Source organism: Bufo gargarizans, chromosome 7 (genome assembly GCF_014858855.1).
Source record: "Bufo gargarizans isolate SCDJY-AF-19 chromosome 7, ASM1485885v1, whole genome shotgun sequence".
NCBI lineage: Eukaryota > Metazoa > Chordata > Amphibia > Anura > Bufonidae > Bufo > Bufo gargarizans.
Genome location: NC_058086.1, coordinates 64,746,600 through 64,758,755, shown reverse-complemented (window position 1 = coordinate 64,758,755; position 12,156 = coordinate 64,746,600). Strand labels below are relative to the sequence as shown.

At 48.8% G+C, this 12,156-nt stretch overlaps 1 protein-coding gene across 1 annotated transcript; it reads left to right on the top strand.

Moving 5' to 3' along the window:
* The first annotated feature begins 459 nt into the window (after positions 1 to 459).
* LOC122943313 (immediate early response gene 5 protein-like) lies at positions 460 to 2,575 on the top strand. The gene has a single exon (XM_044300949.1). It carries the CDS (start codon positions 595 to 597, stop codon positions 1,381 to 1,383), a length of 789 nt encoding a protein of 262 aa, XP_044156884.1. The 5' UTR covers positions 460 to 594; the 3' UTR covers positions 1,384 to 2,575.
* Positions 2,576 to 12,156: the final 9,581 nt, after the last annotated feature.

Below are 12,156 nucleotides of genomic sequence, written 5' to 3'. Positions count from 1 at the left end.
CCAGTCACCCCCCCTCACAGCGCGTCACATGACCGCGTCTGAAACTTACAGAAGCATTACATCAGCCTGGGAACCGACACACGATCAAAACACAGCTACTCTTAAAGCGGCAACGCCTCCTCCCCCTCCTTGCCGAGGTTATACCGCAGCCAATACAGTTATCGGTCCCACTGCTCCGGCTCTTACTACACGAGAGGGCGGTACATTAGGTAGACGTGTTTCCATAGGATATGCACGTAGCATTCGGCGGTAACACGGGTCAGTGGCATCGCCCCCTTAAGAGCAATCTCCGCGGGTCGTCGTTCGAATTCTGAGCAGTTGCTCCCGCGGAAGCCGATTGGTTCCTGGTCACGTGAGGACAATCAGGCGCCTTTGCACGGAAGGGGGCGTGAAAGCATTCTGATTGGTCGCCGGGGACGTGACGTGTCACGTATATAAGACCTTGGAGGTAGCGCGCCCGCGCTTAGTTGGCGCTGGGACCTGATCGGAGCAGTACCGCTGTCTGTGAGGTGCAGATCCGCCGACGACAACGACAACACAGCCGCAAAGCTGGGCAACGAAACCGCTCCAGCTCCTCTGTCCTGCGAGCACAAGATGCAGCACGAAGCCGCAGCCCCCGAGCCGGAGTGCAGAGAGACCCATCCGCCCGGGCTGGGCTTCCGCCTGGAGGCGCACAGGATCGTCAGCATCTCTCTGGGGAAGATTTACCATTCCCGGGTGCAACGCGGAGGGATCAAGCTTCACAAGAACCTCATGGTGTCCCTGGTGCTGCGCAGCGCTCAGCAGGTGTATCTAAGCCAGTGCCCGGAGGACTATGGAGTGTATCCAAGCCCGCAAGAGCCGGAGGCGTCCCCTGCTGCAGAGGATCAGGCGGCCGCAGCCGGGAGGGACCCCAGGACTTGTTCCTGCTCGGCTCCCCGCTCCTGCAGGACGCAGGAGGAGACTCTGCACTCCCGGGGAGTTCCGTGCTGCTCCTGCCAGTCCCACGCCGGTTGCTCCCTCCCGGACTCCTCCGAAGCCCGTCACTCCACAGAGCCCGCCAGCCCGCCCTGCTGTCGGAAGAGGAGCGGGGGCAGCACGCCGGACGGTCCGGTCCTGAAGCGGGCGCGGCGGGAGCAGAGGGAACAGGAGGTGCCGGAGCCGGGCGAGGAGGTGGAGGAGGAGGAGATGGAGACCGAGAACGTGGCCAACCTCATCAGCATCTTCGGCTCCAGCTTCTCAGGACTTCTCACCAAGGAGCCGGGGGCGCAGACGGACGCCGAGGCCGGGCAGGAGGTGCAGGAGCTGGACTCTGCTGCCGCCTCCTCCCCCGCCGCCGGCTGCAGCGAGCCGGCCATCAGCTCCAGCATCACCCCCTGGAGCACGGCCATAGAGGCCTTCTGATCCCCCCGGAGCCGCGCCGTGCTGTCCCGTGTCCTTGTTGTCTGGGGGTTGGAGAACGTTGCGTTATTTTTGTTTTATTTTCATTTTATTAATGATATTTTGAAACTGTAGACCACGTGACGTCAGCGTTGGAATCTTGTTTGGTTACAATGTATCACTTCTCTCTGCTCGGATTAACCCGTTCGTTGCCAGGCGGGAGCTGCTGACAAGGAAAGGGTTAAGTGCCTTAGAGACCCATCATGGCTTGTCCTCCTGGTGGTCCACTGAGCCTCACCCTTTTAAAGGGGCACTAAACCCTAGAGTTTTTCTTTAAAGCGGGAAGTAATATCTGGTCTGACTAAGCTTTGCCTTTAAGGTCTAGTGCCTGTTTAAAAGTTCCCTTTAAGGGGGGGGGGTATTTTGTCTTAACTCTATATTTGGGTTGAGGGCATCTTACAGTTGGTCCTGAGAACCCCCCCTTGTGGAAATCTATTCACTAAATTCCCCCCTCCCCCCAGGCAAGAATGTCTCCCCATCCCCCCTGTCTCTTTTGGTCACCACGTGCAAGGGGAGTTCCCTTTTAGGGGGGGGGGGAGAGTTCCCATCTGCTTCTACTCCCTGCCACCCACCCATTGTATGCTGGGGCCCTTGAGTTGACTCAGCCACTCCTTCCATTTACATGTCTTGACTTGAGAGAATAAAAATACCTGACAACATGGATATAATGCACCCCCCCCCCCCCCCCCCCCCTTACTCCTGGTCGCTTTTGAACAGCCAGTCATTGCCTACGATGAAATTAAAGGGACCAGCCATCTTGTTGTGGACCACGCCGGCAGTTAAAGCGCCAACCAGTCTGTCTCCTTTTGTGCGTAGGCAGTTCCCGGTACTACTTTCCCAGCGGCTCTGACACCATTACGGACTTGTACACGCAGGAGGAAGTGACTGTTCAGTGTTTGTGTTTCGACCCTCTAAGTATATTGTATGTGTATTTCTCGACAGCTCTTGTCAGAGTTCGGTGCTCGCGTTGAGAGACTTTGTCCACACCCGGCCGGATCGCCCACCCGTCTCCGTTTTAGAAGACGGAGCGGTCCGGCTAGAAGCCGATGACATTGGGAGTTTACAGTATTTTTCATGCACAATGCTGTAACTTTGGAATCCTGTACAAAAATGACGTTTCTACGTGTTTGACACGTATTAAATATTTTCAAAAGTTTCCACTGGTTTTCGCTTGTTTTGTTTCTTTTGCTGGAACTTTATAAATGATCGAAACATTAGAGTAACAAGTCGGTCGGAAATGAGCGGCATTTGGTTTGCTCCGGGTGCCAGTTGTATGTATTTGGGGGGGGGGGTTGCTCATGGGGTGGTGGATGCTGGTGTTATAGAAGCCATTGTATGCTAAAATTGAAGGGTTTGTCCAGGCAACACACAGATGGAGGTGGGGCCCCACCGAGGCAGGGAAGGGGCTCCAGTTCACAGCCTCCATCCATACCTGTCACTATAAGGCCGGGTGACCCCACACCGCTCTGTGGTGGTCTAGTAAAAGGAAATGAGGGGGTTGGAGTGTTGCCTGTATAATGACTTGTGTAAAACTGGCCTGAGGCCCAGTGATCAGGTAGATTCCTAATAAAGGGGTATTCCCATCTGAGACATTGGTATATTGCTAGGATATGCCATAAGTGTCAGGGTGCAGGTTCCTCTTCCAGAAGTGTCCCCCTTAAGTGAAGAAGGCACATCGCTCATGCTAGGTATGCTCTCCATTCATCACTATGGGGGTTTCAAAAATAGTAGAGCAAGCCCCCCCGCACCATGCTGAAGAGTGCATTGGCCAAGCGCGGCCACCTCTCCATTCACCACTGTGGGAATTCTGGAAATAGCCAAGCTGGCGCTTAGCTATTTTTGGAACTCCCATAGAGATGAATGGAGGGTGACTGTTCTGCTCCGTTCACCTTGGGGGTCCCCTTCTGGAGATAGGAGCAGGTCCTAGAGGATATACCATCAGTCTGGGATGGGCCAACCCCTTTAAGGTAAAGTCATATCCGCATAGTGATGCAAGAATTTCATGCCATGTTGGATGTTGTGTGGAAACATGAACATCAGATTTTAGGGGACATCATCTGTCCAGTGGAAAGTAGCTCCCTCTGCACCATATTACAGGTAGAGGCGGGTAAGACCCTAGCGCCAGATGTCCAGGAAACATCCGGATGCTGATCTGCACTTGGGTATGAAATCTAAATTGTTTTGCAGGCATTCATATGTCCCCTCCAATTTCAATTTTGCATAAAGGGGGACTCTTGACATGTTCCAGGGGGCCCGGATCTGTTAAGAAAAAATAATGAAGCTTGACTTTCTGCCCTTCCAGCGCTGCTCCGATTCCTGCTGCTTTGCACTTTCTCTCCTGACGTGACAAAGCTGGATATGGTGGAAAAGCCCTGCCCGGTCAATTACTGGCTGACGTGGGCTTCGGCCGGTGACTGAGCTGGCTTTTCCTAGTGTTTCTGGCTGTGTAGACTTGGGGCAGGAAGTGCAGAGCACTGGAGACCAGCACAGCGAGTAAAGCTTCTAAATTATTAATCGATCCTATCCAGTTACTTTAAATAAAAATGCCTTTAAATAACCTTTTTAATGGGGTTTTTCAAGACTCAGGCTAGGTCATGAGTATTGGTGGGGTCTGACACCCTGCACCCCACAGATAAGCTGTTTCAGGCTGGTCCTGGAAACCATGCGATATATGGAGCTAGAAGCAGAAGGGGCTGCTGCAGCTCAGCTTCCATTCAAGTGATGCTGGGAAATGACCGTGTGTGGAGCCTTCTGTACCCTATAGTTTACCCAAAGGTGAGAGTGCAGGGTGTCAGACATGTCCTGCAGATCAGTATCTAAGTCCTGGACAACCCCAGGAATTTGCGCTCAGCCAGAAGTCCTATGTCCTATAGAGGTTATGGCCACCACCAGATGCTCATCCCTGGTGCCTCTGGTTGAACTGTTATTTTTCTCAGCTTTATAACCTGACTGCAGACGGCTCTGCTCAGTAGATATTTAGTTTCACGCTTCCCAGAATTGCTATTTTTGTACAACCTTTCTGTCCCCGCAGTAAATCAAGATACAAAGTCCTTCCTGCAGCTGATGTAAATGAGCTTCCTCGTTTCAGGCTCCTGTGATAGGCCTTCAGTGATCTCATGTTGGGAGCAGGTGCCAGTGAAATGGTCACCTCCTATCTGACCAAAGGTCACATTGAACTTGATTAATGGTTTCCCTGCCAGTGCTGATCTATATCCACAGAGGAACTGGTGGCTTATGTAACATCATACTTATTACCCCAGGACTTGTATGAAGAGTTGTATCTGCTCCTAAAAGTATTACAACTTTTTATTCCCATCTCACATTGGTGACATATTGCTAGGATATGTCACCAATGTCAGTTAAGTGCAGATCCCACGTCAGGGACCCGCTACTATTTCCAGAACGGGGCCCTCAAAGTGAAGGAGGGTGCACCACGCAGGCTTGGCTATCTTCTACCGCTGTGGGAGTCTATTTCCAGCATTTCCATAGCAGTGAATGGAGAGGTGGCCGTGCATGTGCGGTGCTCTTGCCATTCACCATTGTGGGAGTTCAGAATATAGCTAGGCTCGCTCTGCCATTTTCGGAACGCCCATAGCGTTGAATGGAGAGCACCTTTCGTGTAGGTGGTGTGCTCGTTTTCACTTCGTCCCTTTGTGGAGATAGGAGCAGGTTCCAGAGGGTGGGACCTGCACGAATCTAATATTGGTGGCATATCCTTGGGAGGATGCCATCAAAGTCTGAGATGAGACTGCTCCTTTAAAGGACTTAACTGGGAAATAACATTCATGACCTATCCACAGGACAGGTCATCAATATCACATCAGCGGGGTCCGTGTCCTAGAACTCCTGCTGATCAGCTGTTTTAGGGAGACAAGGATCTCTGGTGAGCGCTGTGGACTCCCAGCAGCTTTCAAAGTACATCGCAGTCCATCGTATAGTGGCTGTGCTTGGTATTGCAACTCAGCCCCATTCACTTCTATGTAGCTGAGCTGCAACCAGGTCATGTGATCGATGTACGATGATGTCACATGACCTAGGGAGAGGCCACGGAGCGCCCAACCTCTTCTAACAGCTGATCTGTGGGGGTCCAAGGAGTTGGATCAACGTCGATCTGATATCTATGACCTATTCTGAGGATAGGTCATCAATATTTTTTCCAGGATAACCCCTTTTATTCCCTTTCCTTTTAAATTCACTCCTGCCTTTGTCTTGAAAAAAACACACCAACTCCAGCCTTGGTATAACTGATTTTCCAAACCTCTTTGAGGCAACCAAAGTTTCATTGAAAGTGGTCTTCCAGGAGAGGGTTGTCTTCTCAAAGCAGTTTACCAGTATGTTGGAACTTAAAAATCGATCACAGGACATATGGTCGGGTTAAAAGGGGGTGATCTTCTATTTGTGGTCAATGTATGTACAGAAAAGGTTGGCAGTGGTCTCCAGCTGTTGGGAAACTACTACTCCCAGGAAATGCTTTGGGTTGTAGTTTCGCTAGAGGTTGGAAACAAGATACCACTAGAACCCAGGAGAGCATGTTCCTAGCTTAGGCCTTGTTCACAGGTGTATTTCGGCATGGAATACACCCACTTTCCGCATCGTAATACAAATGATATTCGCCGGCAACGTGCATCCCAATGAATTCAATGGAAATTTTGTGCCTTAGCTAATATGCTGCATAATTATGTTTGCTAACTTGAAATGTAAGAACCAGCTTATTGGTGTGTATCATGCAGCGGTCAGCCAGCTTTGTATGGATGTGGAATCCATAGCGTGCAAATCTGCTGCAGAAATTTTAAGGGACGGCCTTGGATTTCTGCAAACTTGTTTCTACATACTTTTGAAGGTCGTATCTTCTAAGATAAGGGGCCGTCAAGTCTACGCATCTGATCATTTTTGGACAAAACCTGGTAGTCAGCTGCTGGAGGGACCCTACAGCCTACGTTATCTACCAGTATTTTAAATATCCTCGATGGCCTCTCCATGTTTGAGAACAGATGATGTGTCTCCCTGACGGTAAATAACCACACTGTGCTGTAATCTGGCTCCGGGCACGCTGCAATCACCGTATGCAAAACAAGCTTATTTACCAGGAATAGTAGATGACCTGCGAGCAAAGGATCGTGGGAACAGGCAGGAAGAGCAACGCCACTTTGGGAAGCTTCTTCCAAGCGGGACTATGGCATGCCGTCGCTGAGATCACTGAATGTATGAAACTAAATCTCATAGACAGGGAACTGGCGATCATACCAGGCGAGGTATGTACATACTAGAAAGTATAAGCAGTCGTGATGCCAACGTGACAAGTCTGATATCGAGGCGCTTGTGACATGAATACCGTATGTGCCTTCTGGCCAAAGTGGGGACAACTTGTCCCAGACTGATCAATGATTTGCATTTCTAATTGGTTCAAATTGCCGACGCACCATGGGTATCCTCTGTGCTGACCCTTTACTACTGAAATGACATGTCCTGGAAATCATGTCCCATTAGATTTCTCTAATTGCTGCTGTTTCGTAGCTGAAAAAACAAAAAAATGTTAAAAATATTTTCTACAGTCAACAAGGAAATGAGGTAAATTTTTTATTTTTAGTATGGGATGGGGGCACGTACTGTAGGTACAGCAGATCAGTCCGGAGAGTCTTGAGCGCAGCGTTATTTTATAAGGCACCACGCATAGGAGCGTCTCCTTTATGCAGTCCGTGTTGCATCCGCATTTTGTGGACCAGAACATGGAATTCAGAAAGCACACAGATCATCAGCGTGCTGTCTGCATCCGTGTGATGGAATACGTCTGCAAAATGAGAACCGTGAACGGAAAAAAAAATGGTTTTGCAAGTAAAACCCGGGCAGCGAGCGCGCCGCCTCCATATTTTGCAGATCTGTGATTTGCAGACCGCCAAACAGATACGGTCGTGTGCATGAGGCCCAAATCGTAGGCAGCAACATAAGTTGAGAAGATTGACCCCCCCCCCCCATTATGTCATCACCACGCAGGTACTACAGCAGAGCCAAGGACACCAAGGAATGCATTACGTTGCCAGGCCTTGCACAGCGCCGTGGCATAAATCTAGTCTTTGTTGGGCATTTCGCTTGCCAGAAGCTGTGCCAGTAGGTTTCCCTTCTCAATGTGTGGTTTATTTTAACATGCCGGCTGATACATTGTTCTACGACGTTGTGTATATATAACTGGAAAGTCAATGAAGCTAGACAACTGCAGGAAATCATTGTAGGTGAGAGATCCTTTCATGAAGTGACGGCTGCGACTTCCTGAGCTGTAACCACATGGCGGTGGAGCGTGTTCTCTGTGAGGCACGATTGGTAGGCCAAGATTTTGCCAAAACTAACCCTGCCGCTTGAAGTGGTAAAAAAAGAGACTGATGTGATGGATAATTAGTGGTCGTCATCTGGAATCTGTAGAAACCCAACTGCAACGCCTGCTCAGAGAATACTCGCTGGCGCTATGGCGACAGTACCAGGACTGATCGACTAAGGACGCTAGGACTATAGATTTTACCTACCGCAATTCCAGCACTAGAAAATGTATAAAACTAAGGGTTCATGCACATGAACGTATGTATTTTGCAGTCCGCAAAACACAGATCCGAAAAAAAAAGATTACATCTGTGTTGCATCCGTTTTTTGAATTGTAACAATGCCTGTCCTTGTCCGCAAAACGGACAAAAATAGGACATGTTTTACCGGCATTTACTTATTTTTTGCAGAGAGGACATACGGACACGGAATGCACACAAAGTAATTTCCGTTTTTTTTTTCAAGCCCCATTGAAATGAATGCACAAATCCTAGTTGATCACAGCACTTTGTTCCTGGCTCCACCTCCTGGAACACAATTCGTGTCAAACAATTCAGACAGCACTCTAATTTTTATGATGCTTAGTTGGTTTTTATTGGCCGGACATGGCGGTACACAAAGCAACGTCTCGGGCACATAGGATGCCCTTCGTTAGGCTGAAAAGTGTCCACTGGACCGAAAGAGAGAGCCAGCGCTGGCTCTTTCCCTTGGTCCAGTGGACACTTTTCTGCCTGACGATGGGCATCCTATGTGCCCGAAACGTTGCTTTGTGTACCGCCATTGAAATGAATGGTTCTGCATACTGACATGTAGAAAAAACGGAATGGACATGGAAAGAAAATACGTTTGTGTGCACGAGGCCTAAAGCCAAGCAAATCAATTTGTGTCATCAACACGAATTATCCACCTATAAGCGGCTGTGCCCCCTGCAGTTGATTGGCAGGGCCAGACATCTTTGCCAGGCTTGACAATCTCGCACCTGTGCCGCCGCTCCAAGGTTTGGAGCAAGCGCGGAGGGTCTGCTTCCGGATCAGCACCTGTTCATGCGCCTCTGCCTGGAAGTGTAGCAGCGCATGACCAGAGCTGCTCCGGTAGCAGAAGCAGAGCCTTTCCGCTTGCTCTACTACTCGGAGCAATGGCGAAGATGTGAGATGTCAATCAAGTGTCAGGGGGGCACTTCTTCAGCGCAGGGACAGTCCCTCGTGGGTGGAGTAGTCTTGTTCATGGATGACCAACCTGCAGCCCTCCAGCTGTTGCCAAACTACAACTTCCAGCATGCCTGGACAGCCTACAGCTATTAGGGCATGTCAGGAGTTGTATTGTGGAATAGAACATTCCTTTCTATTGATGGAGTGAGAAAAATGCGGACTGCACACAAAAGATATTCATATTTTGCGACCAAAATGTGGGCATGGCTGTGTGCATGATTCTTTCGCAATGAAATCTGCTGACCTTTAAGTTTCTGCTGCAGAAGTGCAGTTTGTCATACAACTAACCAGCCACGCTTTCCACGTCAAGAATCACCTTCTTAAGGTACTTTAGCGTTTTTGTTTTCCGCTATTGAGTTCTGTCCTAGGGGCTCAATACCGGAAAAAAACTGATCAGTTTTATCCTAATGCATTCTGAATGGAGAGCAATCCGCTCAGGATGCATCAGATCAGTCCCTTTAATGTTTTTTGGACGGAGAAAATACTGAACACTTGCCGGAATGCTGGATCCGGCATTAATTTACATTGAAGTGTATTAGTGCCAAATTCGGCATTAAGTGTTCCGGCAAAATGGATCCGGCTTTTCGGTCTTTAAAAATGGCCCAAAAAATTTAATACCGGATCCGTTTTTCCGATGACACCGGAGAGACAGATCCGGTATTGCAATGCATTTGTCAGACGGATCCGGATCGGTCTGACAAATGCCATCAGTTTTTTCGTCCTGATTGCCGCATCCTGCAGGCAGTTCCAGCGACGGAACTGCCTGCCGGAATCATCTGCCGCAAGTGTGAAAGTACCCTTACTTTTTTGCTTTCCACGACATGAAGTCCATGCGCCGCAGATTTTCAAATTACATTAACGGGATGCTGCGCGGCTTTTGTGCAGATTTTGGTGTGGAATACATGAAAAATCCACAGTGTGAACATAACCTTTGGGTGCAAGGAGTGTGGAATGCTGTTGAATGAGAGTGAGAGCCACGTTTAAAACGATGGATGTTTGGGGGGCGGTGAATTGAATTCCAGAAAACTGGTGCAGCACGAGAAACGTCTTGGATATGAACGATCCGGATTATGGAGGATAGATGGAAATGTTAAAAAAAAGCAGGACTACTTTCTTTCTAAGACAGTGCCACTCCTGTCCAGAGGCTGTATGTGGTATAACAGCTAGGTGCCATTCACATCCCAGACACGGGCCCATGTCACACTCCCGGGCATCCAGGAGCAAAAGTGTATACACACTAAGGGGGCATTTACTAACCTCTATAGTGGCGTAAATAGGTCGCACATTTTGTCACACGCCGTTTGTGTGTCAATATGTGTGACATATTCCCCTTCACACCACTATTAAGAAGTGGTAAGAAAAGGGGGCATGCCTTGGGTGATGCCACAGGCCTGCCACATTTATCTTTCTTCATGCCAGTTTTTTGTTGTGAAGAGGCCCTGTCCCCTCTCCTGACATGTCAGTTGTAGTAACTACTTGCATCCCCCATGTGATAACAATTCTGGAGCATCTGTTCTTATGACTACGATGTGCCGTTCCTCTGTTATTTCTACCAGAAGTTTATGAATGAATTGCCAGCAGCTTGCAGTAAAGGTACAGATGGGTGTTACTAGTTGGGGGTGTGTCCCTGCCCAGTCTGACACCAGCAGCACTGATTGGACAGAGCCAGACACACCCACTACTGGTAACACCCTGCAGTACCTTTACTGCAGACTGCTGGCAATTTATTTGTAAACTTCTAGCAGGAATAATACAGGAATGGCACACCATAGGGTCACAGGAATAGATGCCCCACAATGGTTATTACATGGGGGGATGCTAGTATTTTTTGTAATTACTAAAACAGACATGTCAGGAGAGGGGACAGGTGTTTTTTTAAATCTACGTCAGCGAGGAGGCTGATTCGATTTAAGTGCGTCGGAAGATGCGCCAAATATATGAGGGGTGTGCGTCTCTGCATACATTTGGGCCATCTTCCAGCATCACAGGAAGGAATCAAGACTTGACAAATGTGCCCCTGAACGTGACTGCCGGCCTCCATGGAGTGCCAGAGGTGTCACCCACTAATGGCAGCCTCTGTTGCTGAGCAACGCTCTGCAGTGATTAGGGTTTTCCTTAGCAAAATGGCACGGCTAGGAAAATAATCATCCGGAAAAATCCAAAGACTGTAGAGAACCATTGAATAGGGCACCTGTTTCCTTCCTAATATGTTTTGCGTGCATTTTAAAGGGGGGGCGCTATTTCTCCTTATGGAGGGTGTAAGGCCAGGCAATGCTCCTCTGGGGTTCGGAGAAGATTAGCGAAATAAGCTTTGGCTCCGATGCCACAAGTTCGCCATCCTGGCGTCAATGCTGGACCTTTAGACCGGACATTGCTGGTTTGCGGTCTGGTGGGAGCCTGCTTGCCACTGGCAGTGTTACTGGGTGGGTCTCAGAAGGATCCTGTTCTTTCTCAGCCTTCCACACAATCACATGACAGGAATACCGGCGGCCTCGCCCTCCTCCCCCTCCTTCTTCTTGTCTGTCTCACAGCTCTGGAATCCAGTGAGCTAAAAGAGCTGGCTGCATTCCTCACACAACCATTCTCCCCGGGGAAGGCGGCTGAGGAGGGGGGCGGCCGCCTCACATCCTGCCCTCTTTAGGAAAATGTGGAAGGAAGGGAGGAGGGGGAATGTATTGTCCTGTTTGGGAAATCTTAACCCCTTCTGCAGCCTTGTATTTGCTCTTCGCTGTCGAGATGTTGGCCCTCCTGTAAGCACTTTATAGGTTTTGTACTCATTGCTAATTTTTGGCCCTTCTTGGGGGGTGCAAGGCGGCACTGTTTACATGCGCTGCACCATGGATACACACACGTGGCGGTATACTAAGATATACTGTACAGGACATTTCCCTGCCGCCGCATTCACCTAAACATAAAAAATATACCAGGGCCACAAAGGAATGGAGTATCACGTGTTTGACTGTGAAATCCTAAAAAAAATTCACAGGATTCCACCAGGATCTTCCAGACTGTTGCCTGTTTATCTAATCTATCTAGTATCTATCTATCTATTATCTATCTCTCTATTATCTATCTATTATCTATCTATCTATCTATTATCTCTCTATCATCTATTTATCTATCTATTATCTATTTATCTATCTATTATCTATCTATCATCTATTTATCTATTATCTATTTATCTATCTATTATCTATCTATCATCTATTTATCTATCTAT